Source organism: Dipodomys merriami, unplaced genomic scaffold (assembly GCF_024711535.1).
Source record: "Dipodomys merriami isolate MVZ:Mamm:240054 unplaced genomic scaffold, mDipMer1.0.p SCAF_6, whole genome shotgun sequence".
NCBI classification, from domain to species: Eukaryota; Metazoa; Chordata; class Mammalia; order Rodentia; family Heteromyidae; genus Dipodomys; species Dipodomys merriami.
This window is the reverse complement of record NW_027206179.1, coordinates 59,216,024-59,240,921: the sequence shown is the minus strand read 5'-3', so window position 1 is coordinate 59,240,921 and position 24,898 is coordinate 59,216,024. Positions and strand designations below refer to the sequence as shown.

Sequence of the window (24,898 nt, the reverse complement as noted above, 5' to 3'; positions counted from 1 at the left end):
TGTGTGTGTGTGTGTGTGTGTGTGTGTGTGTGTGTGTGTGTGTGTGTGTGTGTGTGTATTCAATCCTGCGCTTGGACTCAGGTCCTGTGCACTGTCTCTGAGCAATTTTTTGCTTAAAGCTAACAGTCTACCATTTGACTCATGGATCCATTTCCAGCTTTTTGGTAGTTAATTGGAGATGAGTGTCTCATGGACTTTTTTTTCTCAGCCTGTCTTTGAGCCCAGATTCTCATATCACAGCCTCCTGAGTAGCCAAGATTGCAGACATGATCCCTCAGCACCTGACTTAAATTTATTTTTTAAATAATGAATAAACACATAAAATTAAGGAAGTTTGTAATGTTTTGATGCATGTATATATTGCAGAATGTTCAAATGAGGTTAAACATGATCTGTTTTCTCAAACATTTATTATTTACCTATGACAGAAACTTTAAGAATCTCTTCTTGGAGCTTTTTGAAATATAGAGCATATTATTGTTACTTACAACTTAATTATGTAGTCTTTTATTACCCATTGATCAACCTTTCCCTATCCATCCCCATTACCATCTGAAGTCTTGGTAGCTATCATTCTACTCTTAGCTTGTATAAGACATAGATTTCCTTGTAGTGCTGACAGTAAGCCTACCTCTCTTGCCTGAAATTCTTAGCGTGCTACAAATGAACCACTACAACGTTGAAGATAGTAAAAATAATATATATGTATATTTATAATCCTATCACTATGCAACATTTTTCACTCTTTGTAAGATTTTGTTTTGTCTTACTTTTTTTCAGCATGCTTGACTTTCATTATTTATGATGCCTTTTTCCCCTATGGCACATTCCCTCACAATAATTTTTCATAATTTTATTATTATTGCTTAAGTAGTTACATGTTCAGAGTAAGTTATACATGTAGGAGTACACAGAGTTCCATGTACCCTTCCCCCATGCAGAGTCAAAACTGGGAAATTGGCAATGTCTAAACTGTGGGCATTATTCAGTTTTCTCTACATACATTTTTGTGCATATAAGGTTCAGTGTAATTCATTCCAGGTATTACTGCAACTAACACAATGGTTATTATTTACTCACATCTTCTCCATTTAAACTTTTTGATTTTTCATGAAACTTTTCTGTTATTTTTAATAGATGATTCAAATCATTCTGTTATTCCGTTCATTTATTTAGAACATTTTATTTTAATTTCACATTTTTTTCAATTTAGTTTGCATTTATTGAGAAGGTGTTAAGTTATAGGTCATTTATATAAAACAACCCAAAAGGAAAGACATCTTGAAGATAACACAGGGCTTTAGAGACTTTCAAGGTCATGAATGTTATTCATTTCATCTGTGCTAGAAATGTACACTATACAAAGTTCATTCTATTTCTGTAGACAGAGATGCCTTCTGTTTGCTGTAACTGTCATACACACAGCAAAATTTCTAACTCACTGTATACTTGTTTGATGAATTATTAGTTAATTCATGAATAACAACTAGTAGTTGCTAAAGTGATTTGATTCATGTTGTTATAATAATGTATACATAATAAATGCCATTATTAATATTTCAAGTATACTGGGAAGGAAGGGATAGTAGGGGGAAAACAAAGGAGGAGGCAACAATGCCCAATAGGAAATGTACTCACTACCTTGCTCATGTAACTCTAACCCCTCTGTACAGCATTTTTACAATAAAAACATACAAAAAATATTTCAAGTATACTTTTCAGAGGTCATTAATTATATTCTTATTATCATATAAACCAAGCTCCAAACAAAATCTCTGTACTTATTAAGTAATAATTCCTCACCCCTAGTTCCTTGTATATGTAATCTAATTTCTATCTGTATCAATGTGCCCATTCTAGGTGTTACATATAAGTATTAGTTTTTGTGTCTAGTTTATTTTTATATAATATTTTGAAGTCCATTCATGTTGAAGCATATAACAAAAATACTTCATTATATTTTATGATTGACTGACATTCATTTATCTAGTCATCTGTTTATGGACAGTTAAGTTGTCTTCACTTTTGCCTTTTGTAAATAATTTATTATGAAGATTGATATGAAAGTATCTGCCTGCTTCTATCTAGCACGTAGCTAGGAGTGTACATACTAGCAAATATGGTTCTTTCCCTTCTTTCTCTTTTTTTTTGGGGGGGGGTCCGGTCGTGGGGCCTAAACTCTGGGCCTGGGCACTGTCCCTCAGCTCTTTCGCTCAAGGTTAGGACTCTACCACTTGAGCCTAGCGCAACTTCTGGCTTTTTTTCTTTTTTGCTTATGTGGTACTGAGGAATCCAGCCCAGGGCCTCATGCATGCAAGACAAGCACTCTGCCACTGTGCCACCTTCCCAGCCCCCTTCTTTCTCTTTTTTATGCTGTTATGCAGCATAAAACTCAGCCTCATGCTGTTACCCAGCTGTTTCACTCAGGGTTGGGTACTCTACTACTTGAGCTATGCCTCCATCCATCTTTTTTATCTGGTTATTTGTAGTAAAATCTTGATAACTTTTCGACTGGGCTGACTTTAAACTTCAATAGTAAGATCTCAGCCTCAAGAGTATCTAGAATTTCAAGCATGAGTCAACAGCACCTAGATAACAATGCAGAATTTCTATGTTTCATTGTTTCAGGAACTGCTGAAATGTTCCCCATAATGACATCACCATTTTACATTTCTGTGATGGATGTACAAAGTTTCCAATTTGTCCACATGTACTCTAACATTTATTATTTCTGAGGTTTTTTGTTTGTTTATATAACTTGTTTTAAAATTACCATTCTAACAAATATCAAGTCTAAAATAGAGAAGAATGTGTAGTTCAAATTCATTGTGTTTTTAATTTGCATTTCCCCACTAACTGGTGATACTGAATACAATTACATGTAGACACTGGCTTTTAATATATATATATATATATTATAAAATTTTGTATTCATATGTGTTTCCTTTATAATTATGTTTTTTGTATATTGGCTTCTGTGCATCATATGTGTTCATTGTATGCTTTGAAGATTAAAGCCTTTATGAGTTTTTTTATCTTGCTTTATGGGTAGGCTTTATACCTTTTTGATTGAATCTTTTGATGCACAGTAGTTTTAAAATTCAGTGTTACCTAATTTACTTGTTTTGTCATTGTGCCTATGCTTTTAGTATCATATTTATGAATCTGTTGCAAAAATCTGAGCTTGCATGTATTTATATCAAGCTTGTTTTCTAAGAATTGTGAAGTTTTAGCTCTCATATTTGAGTGTTTCAACCATGGCAAGTTAATTTTTAGAAGTGTTATGAGGTAGAGGTACAGATTTACTCACTGATGTGTGGTTATTTAATTTACTTAGCATCATCTGTCAAAGACTGTCAAAATACCCTAGATGATTTTGGAATGAAAAAAATAGTTATGACACATTTTTTTTTTGTCGGTCGTGGGGCTTGAACTGTTATGACACATTTTGTAAGATTAAAATATTATATAGTTGAAAATATTCTCCCTTCTCTCATATTCTTAATACCATTTAAACTATTTCTTTCAAACCATTTCTATAAATGAACATAAAATTATTTTTAATTATTAAAGCAAGTAAAAGATGAAACTGTGACATGGTTCACAAGTTTTTCCTCTAATTTCCACTCCACATCAATATTGTCCAATGGAAATAAAAGTGGACCTGATACAATTACATACTTTCTAGTGAGTATAATTAAAGCTTAAAACGAAATGGAGGGATTGATTTTAATAATAAATGTGCTTAACATTAGTACAATTTCAGTATTTAATCATTATAAAATTAATCAAAATATGTTTCTGCATTATTTCGTATTTTATAAAACATCTTCCAAAACTGAAAACTACTACCTCTTTTTATGTTTAGTACATAATTGGCTTGTACTAGTCACATGTAAAGTGCTTGTAGTAGACATATGTGTCAAGTAGATGCCATATTCATCAAAACAAGCTGTTCTGGGCATATATCAATATTACTATCTTTTATTGTTTTAATTGACCAGTAGAACAAACTCTTTGGGAAGCCCAGAATTTTATAAATCTCAGCTAATTATAATTATGATTAACTTGACAGTTCTGTGCTGGTATTCACAATAAAATGGAATAAATAAATGGTTCTTTGTGAAGATGTGATACCTATGGTTTATTTATACTTTTTCTTACATTTTTTCCTTTTATTTAGTAATGGAGAATATGTATGTATGTGTTTTTGTGTGTGCATGTTTGTGAACTCACACAAATTTAAATGGCAAAAGATATTCTAGTAGTGAGTTAAAAGTATGATCTCTAAATTTCTCTACAATACTAAAAGTTTTAGAACTGGCTTTCACACATATTTTGGGTGACTATGAATTATAATGATCTATTATTAATATAATGGTACATAATTCTGCTTCATGGTACATAATTCGACCAGCACTGATATTAACTATTTAATAATAGAAACTACTTCTATTCTGAAGTGGTAACATTGATCAGGATTATGGAAAAATATTTTTCCATAGTGTGAATTGAATGGTCCTGTGGCTCAAGCCTATAAACATAGCTACTTATGGGGCACAGTCCAGAAAATCCCAGTTCAAGGCCACTTTGAATATAAAGTATAAGAGACTCTTATTATTAGTTTCTCAGCTTGCCTGTCTTCCCAAACCACAAGGCATGTAGAATGGCTGAATATCTGTCAGACTGCAACAAAGACAAGCACAAATAGTAGGGCCACAGCATAAAGTAACACCCTATCTTGAAAATAATCAGTGCAAGGCTAGGCACAAGTAGGCTTACACTCTAATCCATGTATCTGAGATCTGAGTATCACAGTTCCTATCCAGTCAGGTCAGAAAAGTCCTAGAGACTTTATTTTCAGTTAACTAGGAAAAATATCATACTTGAGGTATGGCTCAAGTTGTAGAGCACCAGCCATGAAGAAAAAGCAGAATGAAAGCACAGGCTCTGAATTCAAGCCTGCCTGGTTTCCAGCAGAAAAAAAATAATTTATGCAAAAAGGAACCGGCAAAGTGGCTCAAGGGTAGCACAATTGCTTAGCAAGTGAGACGCACTGAGTACCCTGCCCTGCCCAAAAGAATGGAGATGTGTGTGTGTGCGTGTGTGTGTGTGTGTGTGTGTGTGTGTGTCTGTGTCTGTGTCTGTGTCTGTGTGCATGCCTGCTCAGGCTTCAGTCTGATGCGTGAGAATGAACAAATCAGGCAAACAGTACCATACAACATGGTTGATACCTATGCATTCTTGAAAATAGTGTACTTCTCATCATGTTTTATGGGATGTTAATGTAAGTGTAGATGTTAGTCATAACCTATGATTGTACCAAAAAAATGGCTTAAAATGACCCATGTTGAAAAATATTGTGTCTGCTTTAAAGGTTAAACTTAAACGTTTGGGGCAAAGTTGTGTACTGCTTTGATGTTAATGATTTTGATATTTTATATTCATATAATACTTTATCTCTTTCTTCAGTTAATAATATTTTAAGATTATCATTCAGACATAACTATTCTTAGCTTTAAAACAATGTAAGAATGACTATTACTAGAATGATACCAAATGGAATGGAATGTAAAGTAATGATTTGGGGACTTTAGTTTTTGTCTCTGCTTCCAAACTTTCAACTAAGAAATAATCTTTTTTTTTTTTTTTTGGGTCCAGTCGTGGGCCTGAACTCTGGGCCTGGGCGCTGACCCTCAGCTCTTCAGCTCAAGGCTAGTGCTCTACCATTTGAGCCACAGCGCCACTTCCGGCTTTTTTCTTTTTGCTTATGTGGTGCTGAAGAATCGAACCCAGGGCCTCATGCATGCAAGGCAAGCGCTCTACCACTGAGCCACCTTCCCAGCCCAGAAATAATCTTTTATTAAGTATTTATTAACATTTGCTTAATCTCTCATTCTTTTCTGTAATCTTTTACAAAATAGTTTCTGTAACGTTTTCTTGTTCCACAAGAAAATCCACAAATGAATTGGATTATTTAGAAAGAAAATTGAACTCTGCTCATATAACAGCTTTGGATGAACTTTGGTTAAAATATAAAATTATTAGATGTCAAATTATAAAAACTAGAGAAAAGTAGCCATTAAGTTACTGATTACAGACAAGTAGAGGATTCTGATTTATATATTTAAACTTAGAGTATAAGTTTATATTCTACAAGCTCTTCAAACCAAATTATTGAATTCTAAACATGCATTTAAATGTGACAAATAACTTACATCTTTCTAATTTAAAATTTTATTTAACTTAAAAAGTCACAAATTTTGAAAGTTTAAAAAAACTTAGTGGGTTTCTTTTGTTTGTTTGTTTGTGGTGTTGTTGTTGGCCCACAGAAGTCTTGGCTTCAATCTGAAGTCCTTACTCCCCAAATAAAAAGCATTTCTTTCATTTTTTTCATTATTTCTGTCAGCATAGTTTTTTCCATAAAAAAGGCACTCCTGTAATAATTCAGATTTTGTATGTAATGTCATATATACTCATGTGTATATATATGATATTATGGACATAGTTACAGAAGCTATCAAAATGTTACTTTGGTAACTTACTGTACAGATTTATGAGTATGACAGTTATATTGAACATTCACTTTGAAATTTTAAGGACCTATGATGTTTCAATTATAGTTACTGATAAGTAGATGTACAAATATAGGAAATATGAAGTCAGTTATACAGTTTCAGAAGATCTCAAATCTCAATCTATCCCTCATTTTCCCCTTATAATATTTTCCTTCATCTCAAATATTTTAAATGCAATGGATCTCTTGAGAATATCACTTTGCTTTATTTAATTGTACAAAAAGAAGAAATAAAAAGTATGTATTGAACTGATGGAAAAGATTTATGTTCTCAGTCTGAGATTTCTACTAGGTCATCTACCTACCACAAAAATGATTGTGAAGAGAACATGGGGATTTCATTGTCATCCTTCTGGAACTTATTTGTCTTCAAAGTGTTTAGTTTCAAAGGGTCCTTAACATGAGATCCAGTTCCCTGAAAAAGTCCTTCATCTTCAGGAAATTTTATGCATCCATGCAGAATTGTTTTTAAAAAATGTGACAAAACTGTTTAAAGATTTGACAGTTCTGTGCAGGCATTTATAGCTGAAGTTGAATAAATATATGTGATTTTCCACAAAGATGTGATGCCAAGGCTGATTTACACCTTTTCCTAGATTTTTTGTTTTCTTCAGCAATGGGAGCAGGGAGAACATGCATGTGTGGGTGTATTTTGGGGATTTACATTCTCAAATGGCAAAAGATAGTCATGAATGACTTTGAAAAGTAATTTCAGGATATACTTTGACCAATATTTACCTAAATGATACATTTGTTGAAGTGCTTTATAAACCATATTCAATCCCAGTGTTTTCTGAGAGACATATATGCTTTATTTTTATTTTCTATCACAGTATTTTAAAAATTGAAAGAAATAAATTTGTTTTCTCCATGGCTTTAAGAGATCCATTTCATTAAATGTCACTACTGCAATGAGAGGTGACAAAATGTTTTACAAAGAATCTCAGAACACTGATGAAAGGTTTGTTTAATATTCAAATTTTTATTGTTACCTCTGTAGCTTAAGTAATTACCACCCCAATTTCTGGCCTAGCAAATCCTTGGTATCCACTGGGATCAAATTGAAGGGGTAGCACATTTGTAAGAATGTCATCAACCATAAGCACAAAATAAGAACTTAGGCCTCAAGAGTCATATTTTTCTATATTATTTTTATAGTATTTACTCTTTTGAGAACTTCCTTCCTCAGCTAGAGGGAGATGAATCTGAATCTCCTAAGAGTGACTATATCATTTTCTGGGAATTGGCATCTTACCCCCAAATTTGAATACTGAAAATATTAAACATTCTTACTTTTGAAAAACAGTTGGTACCATGATGAGATCTTATAAATGTAGCTAATAGCAGTTAATGTAGTTCATAGGCAATAATTTGATAAATTAAAATTATGGAAATTATTAGATATATTTGATAAGAACATTTGCAAACCTCAAAAGCTGAATTTTTCTGAACATTAACTGATTGCTTTCACTTAGGCTAAGCCCTGTAAAACAACTCTTGTATTACCAGGGTATAACATAAATATATCACCCATATCACATATGGCAAACAAGCAAGTATCCATGTTTGGCAAAGTAGTAGCAAATGAAACCTAGGGGGAAAATATCAGAAAATACAACATTATTAAACTTTTTATGCAAGAACTTTTTTATTTTATATCAATGTCAATAATTGAATTGATTTTCTATTGCTTTATACTTGATAGAGTCACTGTGGAAAACCTACACTACACTACTGTTTCACTACTGTTAAACTTGCATTATTTATTGCTTTTAGCCTTATTATCATCAAAGATGAGTAAAAATGGCTTTTCTTTAGGCACATAATATGCATATGTAGTATATAAAGAGTAAGCCACATTTGTAGAGACATAAGTAAAATGGGGAGAATTTATCTGGTCTTAAACTTCTATGATGATTATCTTAATTTTAAGTTTTATTCTAAAGAGATATAGAGAACATGGTAGACAGATGACTAATCTTCTTGCCAGGACATAGGAGAACAGAAAATATCTTCTATACCTTAGAAAAGCTTACCTTTCGATGATTAGTGATATTCCTTTATATCTTCACAGAGAAAAAGTTTGATTTTTATAAGGATAAAAAAGCAGTACATTGAATTCAATTTGATCATTTAAAATAGGAACAACTTTAGAGGTCTTATTAGTTGTCACCTGACCTCATGTCTCTGATAAAAGCAACAGATGAACTGCATTTTAATTATTACTTGCCAGTATATCATTAATTCACAATACTTATTTAACATTACTTAGGTTGATCATGCCATAGCTCAGAATTAAAATTGAACTGTTCTTCTGAAGAAGCCAATTGGGTATATCTTTTTAATTCAAAAAGAGAAAGATAAATAAGGCCAAATTGATGCTAATTGTCTGGTGAAGAAGCAAAGCAAATTTATTCTAAATTCATTCATGAACATTAATCTATTTATATATGCGTTTGTAATGTGTAATCTATGTTAATATGTGTGTTAGCAAACAAAATCTATCCTCACTACTTTTTACTTGCTCATTTGTTTTTATTTTGAATTTTTTTGGCAGTTGTGTGATTTGGCTCAGGGCTCTCACTTGCTAGCTAGGTAGCTAGCTAGGTATTCTTAGCACTGAGCTATGCCTTCCACCCATATTTTACTTTTTTTCTGAAGAAAGCACTCTCCTTAATGCATTTTCAGGATACTCTGTTCTCTTATACCTTCTTCAAGAAAATTTCCCTGTAGCCATTCATCTCTTGTAACCTATGTCTCTTTGTCACCTTCTGTAGGATCTGTTACCATATGTAACATTCTTCATCTTAAGAACAATACCCTTAATTTTTCTCAGTCTGCTGACCTATGTTTTTCTTTGATTTCACTGTAAAACTGTTGCTCATTTTATACTCTAGTTACCAATCTTACCTCCTTCACCTTCAGTGATTCTATGAAATCACTTACGATTTTTCTCCAAATCTGTGTCTTTCTTATTCAATATTTTCATAATATTACCATTCTTGGTTATCTATATTGAAGACTTAATAACTCACCAGAAATTATTCCTTTAACATTTTGGTTCCCAGCCATTTTCCAGCCATTTTTCACTGAATGCACAACATTCCAATCACAAATAGGGCCATATTTCATACAATCTCCATCTATAACAATGTGCAAACAAAGGGAGTGATGTTCTTCATATGCTTGTATATATATCATCTCTAAGTTCTTGAATGAGGTGAATAAGAAAAACTTCTATGAATGTTTGAAAAGGTAATTATTCCATCCTCATATTTTACTAATAGTGTAGCAACACGCATTGTTTTGCTGTTAAGAAGTCTAATTTCTTATTCTTTGTATAGACCTTTATTCTTCCTCTTAGCCACTGCCTTAATCCTGACATTCTACAATTTTATGAAGCTGTACTTTGAATTCCTAGGAAATGAATTTCTTTAATAATTTCCTACCTTCCATGATTCCTATTTGCTCTTCCTAAAATACTTATTCAGAGTTTCAAGCCTTTCATAAAAAGGACCTCCAATTTCTTTATATCTTCTCTTTCTAACTCTGTTTTTATTATACATCATTATCCTTTTATACTATTTTCTGGAAGATATTTTCACTTTTTTTAAAGGTATTCTTCATCTTCATCATATATAATAATGCAATTTTCTGTTACTTTAATCATCTTTCAGTTTCCAGATTTCACCTCTCTCTTCTTACCTCTACCATAGATAAAGTTTTTCATGTCAGAAGTGTCTTTGAAAAGTATGTTCATTTTTAGGTCATGTCAGAAGTGTCATTGAAAAATATGTTCATTTTTAGGAATCTTTGCTGTTAGGAGAGCCTTAGTGAACAAACAGTACTACACACAAAAAGTGCTTAAAAATTGTCTTTAAGACTCTTACTTTCATAGTGGCATGATTATTCCTAGATAGAATCAGGTTTTAAATTTTAAGATTATAGTAAGTGTCATGTATTTCTAGAAAAAATACGTATTTTTTATTCTATTAATGGTACTATCTAAGATGATGGTAGTAAATCATTTTGCTAAATGTAGGAAATGAAGCCAACTATGATTGCTTCCAATAGGAATGGCTTGAAAAGTTTTAAAAGTTCTGTGAATTGGAATGGCAGTATTGTAATTTGTGTACATTGTAGGTAGAAGTTTTGGCAACTGCACTCCAGTACCTCTAGACTGTCACGAGGTCACTGTATGTTTTTCCATGTTGTGGATTCTCTCTCCTTGGGAAGTATAGATTTATGATTTCTCCTTAAATCAGAGAATATTTACACTCTCAAGTGCATACTTTTGAAGGATTTATTCTAGTAGGTATACAAAGCCTTCACAGGGAATCTGATCCAGTATTTAAGTGGAAATTTGACAGGAAGACTGTTTTGTTGTGAGGCTGAATTTATGGACAGGTCAGCTGACTACTTTCATGTAGTTATATTTTATTTATTTAAAAATATATGTACCGGCTGTATTTTAAATAATGAAGGTTTAAATTACTAGAACAGCAAATAAAGATGTTTAAAATGTATGCTCACTCAATATTCCATAAGAAAAGTACAAAATAATATGCTTCCTTAATCCAAAATACTTCATGACATTTATGTTCATCTGATGACCCTGACCTGATGGGACTGCCAGATTCAAAAATATGTAAATTAGCACATACAGATCAGTTTATATATAGTAACACTTTCAGTTTTAGGTATTTTTGTATGTTTAAAAAGACTTCATCGGGGCTGGGATGTAGCTCAGTGGCAAAGCGCTTGCCTAGCAAGTGCAATGTCCTGGGTGTGATCCCCAGTACCAAAAAAGAAAAGACAGAAAAAAAAACACAGTTAAAAAGACTTCATTTGTAACTTTTTTCCTTTATAGGTTACAATCATTTGGAATGTGTGTATAACTAGAGTACTGAATTTCCCAGTCAATCTGAATATAAAGATTGTATTTCCAACTTTAAGTTCACAATTTTAATGAAAGATCTCCGTTAGGGACTCAAGTTTTCTACCCTAAATATTTCTGTTCTGTATACTTCTGGAAAAGTGGATTGTACAGAAAAACTTCTGTATTTGTGATCTCATGTTCGATTTCAGTCTGAATCAAGCTTAAAATGGGAACCTACAACAAGCCATGTAGACTATTTTTTAAAGCTTCATTTCTTATAAAAATAGCATTTATTATCAGATCTTGTAAAGATATTTATAAGCAAAATAATCTAGAATCCATTCATAACACTGACAGGATCCTTAAACTATATTTTACATGCTCATGTTCATTTACATATTATTTTTCTTATATTTGCTTTGGTTTCCCTTTTAGGAATGGCAAAATTCTATTCAGAAGAATGCAGGACTTGCATTTATTGAGCTCATCAATGAAGGAAGGTAATTAATTTTGCAATTTTTAGACAACTAAGTGTGCAATTTATTCCATTGGGCAACTGCTTTTCTCTACCATCTGTCCTAAAAACATGTGATCAAGCATCTTTTAGTTAAATATTGCATCATATGTAAAGTTCAAATCAACAAACTTCAAAGCAGTAAATATTATGTATTATTTGGAGAAAAAAACCATCTATGAAATAAAGAATGAAGTTTATAAGATTTTAGAGATTTGAGCCCATCTTACTGAGCAGTGAAGTGGTTATACACAGATCAAGTGAAGCCAGTCTACAGTCCCATCTGCCGCCCCATCTGCTTTTAGACTATGCTCAGCGTTTAGCTCCTAGCTTCCCATTAGTTCACATGAGTGTGTCATGCGCTCAGTATCTAACTGGAAATGTGAAGCATGTTAAATAGAGAAATCGTAACAGGTTTGGTTAGTAATTCATAAGTAGCATTGTTACTGATGCCATGAATAAAGTTACATCTGAAACCATTTTTTGTATTTATCACTTTGGGAAAAGGAGTTATAACTATGGTTTTTGTAGTGCCCTATGAATAGTGGAGACAACTGCAAAGATGTGTCTTCTTCCATTTTTCATGTGTAGTGTCTATTCACCCAATACCTGGATCCTTTATAACTTTAATTTCCTATTTGGTATAGGGTATAATATGGAAAATAATTACTGAGCTTTAATATTATCTATTTCTTATTTACAATCAGATTTAATGAGATTGATAAGGAAATAGTAATGTCTGTGAAATTTATCTTTTTTTCAAAGAGACTGTCATGATATAATATTCCATGAAAAAATAGCTTATATGTTAGATGCTAAGGCCTTTCTTAAATATTAATTTAAATGTCCCTCAGTGTTTTCTGTTTTCTCACATTACTGTACTGTATTCTGAGAAATAACTTCTGAATTTATGGCTTATCTTCAGATTTTATATTCCTCATTTTTTGTTAATATTAGTCATACATCTAACATTTAAAATATATTATTCACTTGTTGTAACACAAAAGATTCAGGAAAACTTTTATGACAGTATTTTATATAATAATATTCACTCTTACAGAACCTCATTGTAATAAAAATTAGTAGAAGATATATATATAAAGGAAATTTGAAAATACAAAATATCTCCAGTGTCATTTCAGTTTTAGAAATAGCTCTTGATTCACATATATGCTAATTTTTAATTTAAACTGTGAGTGAAAGTATAAAATGGCCATTACTATCCCTTTAAAAAATTTTTTTTGTCAGTCATGGTCTTGAACTGAGGGACTGGGTGCTCTCCTGAGCTTTATTGCTCAAGTCTAGAGTACTACCACTTTGAGCCACAGCTTCACCTCCAGTTTTCTGGTAGTTAATTAGAGATAAGAGTCTTACAGACTTTTCTGCCTTGGCTAGCTTCAAACCATGATCCTCAGATCTCAGCCTCCTGAGTAGTAAGGATTACAGGCATGAGCCACCAATGCCCAGCATCATCACTAACCCTTTTAAAAGAAGAAAATTTAATCTCTAAGCACTAAAATTAAAATTATGGATATTGCCGTGTTCCCATGGCTCATAGTTGTAATCCTAGCTATTCATGAGGCTAAGATCGGAGGATCCTGGTCCTAGTCCATGAGAGTTTAGAATCTTATCTCCAATTAATCACTAAAAAGCTAGATGCAGGGATATGGCTTAGGTGGTAGAGCAATAGCCTTTGGCAAAAAAAGTCAGGGACAGTATCCATGCCCTGAGTTCAAGCCCTAGAAGTGGCAGAAGAAAAAATTATGAATATTAACGGAAAAAAGAGAGTGGTGGAAAACTTGCCAGTGCATGAGGTTTTAAGCTTTTCTACAGTTTAGTTTTCAGTTGTGTCGCTTGGGTTTGTTTTATATTAGGAAAGAAGTTGAAAATAGAGATTATTTAGAATTGTTTTTCTTTTAAATGAAATCAGAATCTCTTACCATCCTGTGCTTTGTACCACACTGTTTGTTTGTTTGTTTGTTTGTGTTTGACTTGTAGACAAAGACAGGTGATCCAGAATTCAATGTTCAGTATGTGTTTTTATATATTTAAGAAAGAATGTGACACCTGAAAGAGTTTAAAGTGATGATAATTTGGATAGCAATAAAGGTAGGATACTAGACATTGAACATAACAAAGTCATAGTTATACTTACGTTTTGCAATTTTCAGATTCACTTAGGATATCAAGATCGCCATTCTTTTGTGGGTTTTGCCAGTATTGGGCTCGAACTTGGATTTAACTCACCTCACATACTCATTTGGCTTGATTGCTTAGGTCCAGGGATTTCACACTTTTCTCACTTGCAGATGAAGTCTGAAAACTTCTTTTCTGAGCTACTTTCAAACTTGTATCACCTAATCTTAGCCTCCTGAGTAGGTAGGATTACAGGTATAAGAACTTTTACTCTGCTAAAAGGCCAATTTTAAAAGGATTTTTATCTTGAGAACATGATGCCTGGAGTTGAATGTTCTGGAATATTCCACAGATCTGTAATATTCTTTAGTATAATAGTAGAGGGATAGATTAGATTTTATCTCTTTCATGTTTAGAGATGATGTCAGAAGTTGAGAGTCTGACAGCTTCCTCTGTTTTAGAAAATAATCCTAAAGTAAATTGTTGAACAATTTAGAATCCAAAGATTTGATGTAGGAAATTTTGAAATGGTCATCATCATGTCCCTCATTCAAATAGAGATAAAAAGAAGCCCCATTAATGAAATATAGCAGGTATCTCTTGAAAAGAAACATGGCTCAGGCTTTAAAGGAACTAAGATGAGCTTGAACGATCAGAACATGTGACATGCCGGGCACTGGAAGCTCACGCCTCAGGAGTCTGAGATCTGAGGATTGCAGCTCAAACCCAGCCTGGGCAGGAAAGCCCATGAGACTCTTATCTCCAATAAACCACTAGAAAACCACAAGTGGTCTGTGGCTCAAGTGGTAGAGCACTAGCCTTGAGCTGAAGAGCACAGGGAAAGCTCCCAAGCCCAGAGTTCAAGCCCCACGACCGACAAAAAAAAAAGTGACATTTCTTCAATTAAAGAATGTTTCCACTCTCATAGTAACTGTTAAAAATGATTTGAGAATAAAAACAAAACTATCATAGCTATCAGTTTTTCAGAACAAATTCTAAGACTCATGATAAACAGCTGCTCAGCACCTACTGTGTAATTAACAATTAGAGAAAAGATTAGAGACATGAACAAGGAAGACATTCTTCTAAATTGGGGGTTGGGAGGAGCAAATAATAGCCATCACATACAATAATACAACATGGTGTGTTAAAGATAGTGAAGATATTGAATTTCACCAGGTGGCAGAGTTTTTAAGGTTTTTCAAAGTGTGCCTGTGTTAAGGAATGTCCCCCTTGATGAGTCCTAGGGCAGGAATAGGATATAGTGAAGAAAGAACATAGAAGAGTGGGGGGGGGGATTAAATTCTAGGCAGTGGTATAGTTCAAAGATGAGGTATTTTCACTCAGCCAAACAGCTTCATAAGAAGAGGTAGCATAGATCATGCTGAGAAAGGGTTAGTAAGCTCTGCTGGGGGTCTATGGGTACTGTGGGGTTTGAGGTCCACCTCCAGTGTGGGGAGTAGATTAAAGAAATAAAGGTTGGGACAGCAATACTGTTGGAACAGCAATCCTGTTGAAGAGGATAGTGTCAGGACAAGAAGTGGTCACAGGAATGGGGATTATATAAACAAAGCTGACCAAGATTTTAGAGTATAGCCATAAAGTACTGTAGTACTTTTCCACTTTTGCTTAAGGTTCAGAATAACACATATAACATTTATGACAGCTATTGGCACTTAAAAAGGAAAGAATGTTTATATAAAATAATAAATGTTATACAAAATACATATTGAGAGTTTCTCTGACTCTATTTTTATTTAGGTCATTACTTAAATTTAGTAAATTCAAACCAACAATGTGGTACATGTGTGTAATGCCAGCTTCTTTGGATATAGAGAACAGGAGGATCACAGTTGAAGCCCAACCTAGGGAAAAAGGTAGCAAAATCTGGTCGCACTAAACAAGCCAGGCATTGTTCATGCATCCAGATATGAAGTAGGTATAAGTAAATATGATCACAGTTCAAGACTGTCATTCTTTGGGCTTCATGGAGAACCAGGACATGTGAACTATAAAACATGAAAACATGTTTAAAAGATATTCTGTAAAGCCCAGATAAAAAGTATGGTACGTTATCCAGAAAATAACAAAAGAAAAAAAGACCAAAGGTATGGCTCAGCAATAGAGTGCTTGCCTAACAGCAATGATTCCTGAGTTTAAACTCAGAATGATCTCTCTCACACACACATAAACACAAACCGTAAAGACACACAAGAAACGGAATTTTGCTGAAAAAACATATAGTTACAGTAAAAACACGTGACTCTTATGTGGGTGCTTGTTAGGCCTACTATTTTCAAATTTGATATTTTATCCATGCTTTGATCCCATTTGCATGGACAGATAGGATTTTTTTTAACTTTTTCAGTTCAAAATAACTTTTTTTAAACTCACTTTCTGTTGGTTGTTAGAACATCAGTCTTTAATTTGTCCTTGTGGGAATGAAGATAAAAATCTTTAAGTGGAAATTGTTATAAATGTTTATCCTGCTTAACAGCTACACTGGAGAATACAATTCATCAATCATAGCTGGAGAAAGCAATTGTGCAGTTGTCTACAATTAACAGAACAAAAACAGTTGATGAATGTGCAGCTGAATTAAAGTACTCCCCAGGACAGGCTGAAATTATAAACGGGATCATTTAAAGGAATCTAACAAAGGATCTTTATAATTAAAACAAAGCAAGGTTAATGAGATGTAAAATTGCCTATAATATCTTGGCAATAATAATTGGAATTTAAATTATTAAAATATGGAATGAAGAATAAGAGAATAAGAAAGACTTTTTAAAGTATGGTATGTGACTATAATCTTTGGTAATAAATTAATCATTTGCGTAAAATTAACCTTTTTACTCTTTTGGCAAGAACATAAGATAAAATTAGTGAATAGGTTTCATCATGAGCCAGAGGGTTTTCATGTTTAGCACTGAACTTAATCTCCAGTTCACAAAATTCTGGCTTTTATTCTTTTCTTTTCTTTTCTTTTGCCAGTCATGGGGCTTGAACTCTGGGCCTGGGCGCTGTCCCTCAGCTCTTCAGCTCAAGGTTAGCGCTCTACCTCTTGAGCCTCAGTGCCACTTCCAGTTTTCTAGTGGTTAATTGGAGATAATAGTGTCACAGACTTTCTTGCCGTACTGGCTTTGAACCATGACCTCAGATCTCAGCCTCCTGAGTAGCTAGGATTACAGGCATGAGCCACCAGAACCCTGCTCTTTTCTTTTTTCTTTTCTTTTTTTTTATTAGAATAAGGGGAAAATACATATGGCTTGATGGCAAGATTTTAAGATGAGGATGCATCCAATTATAATTCTTTAGTAATTATAGAGTCCCAGTTTGAAAGAATTAGTTAATTTAACAAATGCACTTAAATTTAAATCAATAAGCTTTGGTTAGCTTGAGTTTGTTTATTTTATTTTATTTTTGATTTGGCAAAAGCAAAAATAAAATCAGTAAGACAAGCAAAAAATACTAATAACCTCCAAGCTGTAAAATGAGGGAGTTTTTTTTATTTTACAGTTGATACTCCTTTTTAATTTCTAATCAAGCATATCTGACAAGTCCTCTATCAGTTTTTCATGTGTACTCTGACCTAAACCTTTTTCTTCCTATATGTTTGCATATATTATATGTATGATGATAAGTTACTAAACATTGAATTTTGTAAATGAGTCAAAATGAGTCTTGTGGTTTTATAAAATTACTTATATAGATCTTAAAGAGTGTTTCTGATTTATAGACCTAACCTTAGACACTGATGATGATGTAAATGTTTTTTGAAAATTTAATAAATATCAATAATGATTAGACCTCAACTGCTAAGGAAATGTATTTTAAATTGAGTTTTCTTAGTCCATTCTATGCTACTACAATAATACGTTAGATAGTGCACATATTGTAATAAGAAAATATTGACTCATAATTTTGGATACAAAAAGTCCAAGATTGACATGCCAGCATCTTACAACTTCCTTCTTGCTCATCTTCTCATGAGGGAAAGGTAAAAAGAGATGAGGAGTCAGCAAGAGGGGTCTGAACTTGTGTTTATGAACAAAGCTATTCTTGCAGTAATGTGAATCCATTCATGAGGGTTCTGCATCCATGATGTGTTCACTTGTAAAAGTTCACACTTCTCAACACTCTTTCATTGACATGATAAGTTCTTCAAGTGAATGTATATTGAGATGTTTTTCTTCTTAGAAAAAATTATATGGACTTCCCTTCTAAACAATTTATTTTAATTTTGTGAAGGTTAAGTAATATTTCATGAAACAATCATTATCTTAACTAGAAAATAGGAAATGCTAATGTATGAAAAATGTGTCATATTTAGTGCATTTGTTTCTACAATGTATTTTCTTGTTTCCTATTTCTGTTGTTTTTGGCTTACGGTAAACAAAAATCAATCAGGATTTTGATAATCCATGTATCTTATATATATGCATGTGATCTTTTATTTCCAACAAACTTAGAATTGAGAGGTTAAGATGTATGTACAGAGGTAACTTAAGCCATTTAAAAAACATAGGCAACGTATGACTAAATGCAAAGGAACTCATGTAAAGATTTCAGCAGCTTGGGGTGGAAAGTTGGCTCAGTGATAGAGCGCTTGCCTTGCATGCATGAGGCCCTGGGTTCAATTCCTCAGCACCACATAAGCAGAAAGAAAAACCAGAAGTGGCGCTGTGGTTCAAGTGGCAGAGCGCTAGCCTTGAGCTGAAGAGCTGAGGGACAGCGCCCAGGCCCAGAGTTCACGCCCCACAACCGGACCCAAAAAAAAAAAAAAAAAAAGATTTCAGCAGCTTCAGGAGGTAGAGTTGTCCCAGTAGGCAGTTGTGATTGCAAAAGGCACATGGTAAGGGATCAGAAAGACAAAAATAATCTTGATTTTTATCATGAAAAATTAAGGTGTTAGAAGAACAGAAAGTATCATTATATTTCATCTAAATAAAACATGTGGACATACTCTTATTATAATTTGTGTTTGAGCATTATATTATCTAATCAGTGCTTCATGCCTTTTAAATTCTAATCATTAATTCATTTGATTCTTAGTACTGATAGATTTTTTTACTTTTATCTATTAATATAAAGCATATGGACTTTTATCATTTTCTTTTTTAAAAGCTTTACAAAAGAAGACTTGAAAACATTCCATTAAACAGAAGTCTATATTTCTGTAATTATGGCACAATGTAAAAAAAAGATCTTAAGAGCAGAGTAGATGTGAAAAATTATAAATATTTTAAGAATATACATTGTATACACAAGGTCTTTGAGAATGGGTGAGAAAGTTGAAAGGGGTAAAATTAATCAAAGCAGGTTATATTCATGAACCACGTTATTTAATGGCAACTGTTTTTAATATGTATTTTTATTGTAAATTTTTATTGTACAGAGGGGTTACAGTTACATGAGTAAGGTAATGAGTACATTTCCTATCAAGCATTGTTACTCCTCCTTTGTTTTTCCCCTATTATCCCTTCCTACCCCACCTCCCCAACTTCTCCTTCACTCACTGCCTCAAAGGTATAACGTTCATTATCAACAGAGTCTTGTATATCTCATTGTTACAATTGATCAACACATACCCTGCTTTCAGCATTTTGTTATTTCCCTTCCCTCCCTAAATTAGAAAAGTGTATATACAAGATGCAGGGCACTGGAATCAAATACAGTGGTTATACCATGGGGGAAGAACATACAAAAGAAACAAAAATCTCATAGTACATTATAAGTATATTGAAGACAACAGCAAGAAAGATAAAACCACTTGCGTCCCTATCTTGGGGTTCATTTCACTTAGCATAATCTTATATAGTCATATGTACATAGCTTTTGACCTTTTTTGCTTGTCCTAGACATATATTAGTAATTGCAAATAAGGGAAACCATGGGACCTGTTTCTTTGGTCCCGGCTTACCTCACATAATATAATTTTTTCCAAGTCTTTCCATTTCCTAATAAATGAGGCAATGTCATTTTTTTATGTGGGCATGGAATTACATTGTGTATGTATGTATATATATATATATATATATATGTATATATATATATATGTCATATTTTCTTGATCCATTCATCTACTGAGGGGAGCTGGGTTGATTCCATATCTTAGCTATGGTAAATAATGCTGTGATAAACATAGTTGTGCTGGTAACTTTAGTATGGCCTTGTTTGTGATCATTTGGGTAAATGCCCAAAAGTGGGATTGCTGGGTCATAGGGGAACTCTATGTGGAGTCTTTTGAGGAAACTCCATATTGCTTTCCAAAGTGGTTGAACAAGTTTACACTCCCACCAACAATGCAGTAGGGTTCTCTTTTGTCCATATCCCCTCCAGCATCTGTTATTAGATTTCTTGATTTTGTCCATTTTAACTGGGGTGAGGTTGAATCTCAATGTTGTTTTGATTTGCATTTCTTTTATGGCCAGAGAATTTGAATATTTCTTCATGTGTCTATTGGCCATTCTTATTTCCTCTTCAGGGAAGTCTCTCTTTAAATCTTCAGCCCACTTATTAATGGAGCAGTTGTTTCTTTGAGGATTTGTTGTTGGGGGATTTAATGTTTTGAGTTCTAAATATATTTTAGGTATGAGACCCTTGTCCATTGTATGCCTAGTAAAGATCTTCTCCCAATCCGTGGGCTTTCTGTTGATCTTGTTTGCTATGTTCTTTGCCATGCAGAAGCTTTGCAGTTTCATGCAGTCCCATTTGTCCAACCTGTCTTTGAATTGTTGTGTTTCTGGGTATTTATTAAGAAAAGTTCACCTGTGCCAAGGAGCCCTAAAGTTTCTCTTATTCCTTCCTATAATGTTTTCAGGGTGTCAGCTTTTATTTTGGGGTCTTTATCCATTTGGAGTTGATTCTAGCATAGGATCTCGCTTTAGTTTTCTATAGGTGAATAACCAATTTTGCAAGTACCATTTACTAAAGAGGCTGTCTTTCTTCCATTCTATTTTTTTTAGCTCCCTTATCAAAGATTAGGTGGATATAGGTGTGTGGGTTCATTTCTTGATCTTCAGTCCTATTCCATTGGTCCTCAGGTCTGTTTTTATGCCAGTAACAAGCTGTTTTGATTACTATGGCTTTTCAGTAGAGTTTGAAATTTTGTATTGATAGTCCTCCAGCATTGTTCTTTCTGTTGTTTGGAGTCTTTTATTGTTCCTTATGAATTTTTGTATTGCTTCTCTTATTTCATTGAAGAATGTGATTGAGATTATTAATAGGTATCACATTGAATTTGTAGATAGACTTTGGCAGTATTGCCATTTTCACAATGTTAATCCTCCCAATCCAGGAACATGGGATTTGTTTCCATTTCCTTAGTTCTGTTTTAATTTCCTTTTTCAGGTTTTGAAAGTTTTCATCATAGAGGTCCTTCACTTCTTTGGTTAAGTTAATTCCTAGGTATTTTATTTTTTGTGGAGCTATTACAAAAGGAGTTGCTTTACTGATTTTGGCCATCTTCACGTTATTGGCATACAGAAAAGCCATTGATTGTTTTGAGGGTTAATTTTATACCCAAAGTTTCTGATCAGCTCAAGTAACTTGGGAGTGGAGTCCATGGGGTCCTTTAAATACAAGATCATGTCTTCTGCAAAGTAGGAGAGTTTTACTTCATCTTTCCCTATTTGGATCCCCTTTATATTTGCATCTTGTCTTATTGCTGTAATTCTAAATTGAAAAGGAGTTGAGAGAGTGGACATCCTTGTCTCATTCCTGAATTTAGAGTAAATGGCTTTTGCTTTTTGCCACTAAGTATAATGCTGCTTGTAGGTTTGTCATATATAGCCTTTATTATATTGAGAACTGTTCCGTGTATTCCTAATTTTTCCAGAGCTTTCATCATATAGGGTGTTGGATCTTGTCAAATGCTTTTTCTGTATCTATTGAGATAATCATGTGTTTTTTATCTTTTGTTGATGTGATGAATTATATTGATTTGTGTATATTGGCATCCCTGTGTATACTTGGCATCCCTGAAATGAATCCTGTTTGATAATGTTGTATGATTTTTTTTGATGAGTGGTGGAATTGGATTGGCGAAAATTTTGTTGAGAAGTTTCACATCGATGTTCATCAAAGAAATTAGTCTATAGTTCTCTTTCTTTAATGAGTCCCTGCATGGTTTTGGGATGAGGGATATGGTGTCTTCATAGAAAGAGTTTGGTAGTGAACTTTTACTTTCAATTTCATTGAAGATTTGGAAAAGTATTGGTGTGAGTTCTCTCTTTGAAGACCTTGTAGAATTCATCTATAAATCCATCCGGTCTTGGGCTTTCCTTGGGTGGGAGTTCTCTTATTGCTATTTCTATTTCGATCGTTGATATGGGTCTGTTAAGTTGGTTTAAATCATCTTGGTTTAGTTTTGGCATGTCAATATTTGCTAGAAATTCATCAATTTCTTCCAGATTCTCAAACTTATTAGCCTAAAGGTTTGAGAAGTATTCCCTAATAATGTTCTGAATCTTGGTTGTTTCTATGGTGTAGTGTCCATTCTTATCTCTGAGTTTATTTGGGTGTGTTCTCTTCTTTTTCTCATAAGATTTGCTAAGGGTCTATCAGATTTTTAATTTTTATTTTTGAAGAGTCAACTCTTTGTATTGTTTATTCTTCTATTGTTTTTTGGACCCTTAATTCATTTAATTTGATTTAATTTTAATTAACTGTCTAATGGATTAGGTTTTAGCTTGTTGCCCTTATTCAAGGAACTTCAGGGACTTTATTACATTGTTGGTTTCAAGTCTCACCAATTTGTTGATATCGGAACTCAGAGCTATAAACTTGTCTCTGAGTACTGCCTATGCTGTGTCACAGTAGAGCTGGGAATTTGGGTGTTCATTTTTGTTAAATATCATGAACACTTGAATTTCCTTTTCAATCTTTTCTAATGCCCACTCATGGTTCAACAGTGTGTTGTTCAGCCTCCATGTGTTACAGGCTTTTCTTTGGTGTCTTTAGTGTTGAATTCTAATTTTATTACCTTTTGGTCTGAGAGAACGCAGGCCATTATTTCAATATTTCTGAATTTGGACAGATTTGCTTTGTGACCTAAAATGTGGTCTGTTTAGGAGAATGTTCCATGTGCTGCTGAGAAGAACGTGTATTCTGATCTTGGTGGGTGAAATATTCAATAGATGTCTGTTAAGTCTAGTTCGTCTATGCAATTGTTTAGATCCAAGGTTTCTCTGTTGAGTTTTTTAGGGGGTTGATCTATCCAGCAGGGATAGTGTTGTGTTAAAGTCCCCACCAATTAATGTCTTTGAATCTATGTGTGGTTTGAGGGAAAGTAGTGTTTCTTGGATAAATTTGGGTGCTCTGTTATTTGCTGAATAGATATTTAGAATTGTATTATCCTCTTGACGGAGAGATCCCTTAATTAGTATGTAGTGACCTTCTTTATCTATTCTCGCTTATTTTAATTTGAAGTCTATTTTATCTGATATGAGGATTGCAACTCCCACCTGTTTATGGTGGCCATTTGCTTGATAGATTTTATTCCAGACTTTCACCTTCAAAATTTGTTTGTTTTTATGGGCAAGGTGTGTCTCTTGAAGGCAGCAGATAGAAGGATCTTTCCTTTTGATCCAAGTAGACAGTCTGTGTTGCTTAATCGGGAAGTTAAATCCATTAAGATTGAGAGTTAGGACTGAGAGGTGTTTTGTATTTCCTACCATGTTATCCACCTTCTTGGGAGCTGTGCCAACAAGGTTCCTCCTATGATTCTTGGATTCTCTGTTTGGGGGCTGTTTCTTGGCCTTGATTGTGCTCTTGTTGGTTTTCAATGTGTATGACATCTTCAAGTATCTTTTGTAGAGCTAGTTTGGTGAAAATATATGGTTTCAATTTTTCTTTACTCTGGAAAGGTTTTTTGATTTGACCTTTGGTTATGAAGAAGAGGTTAGCTGGATACAGTATTCTTCGTGGATAGCTGTTTTTCTTTAGGGTGTAGCGTACATCATTCCAAGCTCTTCTTGCCTTCTTTTGTTGTCTCTGCTGAGAAATCTGAAGTTATTCTGATTGGTTTCCCTTAATAGGTAATTAATCTTTTCTCCCTGACAGCTTTAAGGATCCTTTCCTTGATCTTAGTTGATCCTGTAAAGATTACAATGTGACAATGGGATGTCCTCTTCTCGTCTTGTCCATTTGGGTTTCTAAAGGCTTCTTGTATCTGAATGGGCCTACCTTTCTGCATGCTTGGGAAGTTCTTGCTAGGATTCTGTTAAATAAATTTCCTAGACCTTTAACTTATGTCTCTAGGCCCTCCTCTACACCCATTAAATTAAATTAGGCCTTCTGATAGTGTCATCCAAACGTTGAATAGATCTATTATATTTCTTGGATTTGTCTTGAATACTTGTCTGTTCTTTCTCTATAATATCTATGTTGTCTTCAATCCTAGAAATATTCTGCATGGTCTAACCTACTTTCAAGACTTTCTACTTTGTTTTTTTGTTGTTGTTGGGTTTTTTTTGTTTTTTTTTTTTATCCCTTTTCCTTCCAATTGGTGAAATTTGATAGCTTCAAATTCTTTGTTGAAACTTTGTTTTACATCTTGTTTGGACTTCTTTACCTCCTTAATTTGGTTTTCAGTGTTCATTCTCAAATCCCTTAGTAGATTGGTTATGGTTTCATTGGGCTCCCTTTCATTCGGTTGGGCTTATTCAGCATTCCCTTTGTGGCCTCCATGGATTCCTCCAGCTTTCTGTTTGTGGATTCCATGAATGCTTCTATTAATCTTTTATATTCTCATCCCGCTCACAAAATTCCTCTTAATCATTGATTAGTC

The 24,898-nt window shown here is 33.6% G+C and overlaps 1 protein-coding gene across 3 annotated transcripts in view; it reads left to right on the top strand.

Moving 5' to 3' along the window:
• The window catches only part of Nbea (neurobeachin), a 536,577-nt gene that overhangs the window by 226,956 nt on the left and 284,723 nt on the right, over positions 1–24,898 (top strand). For all 3 annotated transcript variants that reach the window (XM_070002976.1, XM_070002975.1, XM_070002977.1), the window contains one exon: positions 11,892–11,956. In XM_070002976.1, the coding sequence (XP_069859077.1) occupies positions 11,892–11,956 (65 nt within the window). The remainder of the gene's footprint in view (positions 1–11,891; positions 11,957–24,898) is intronic.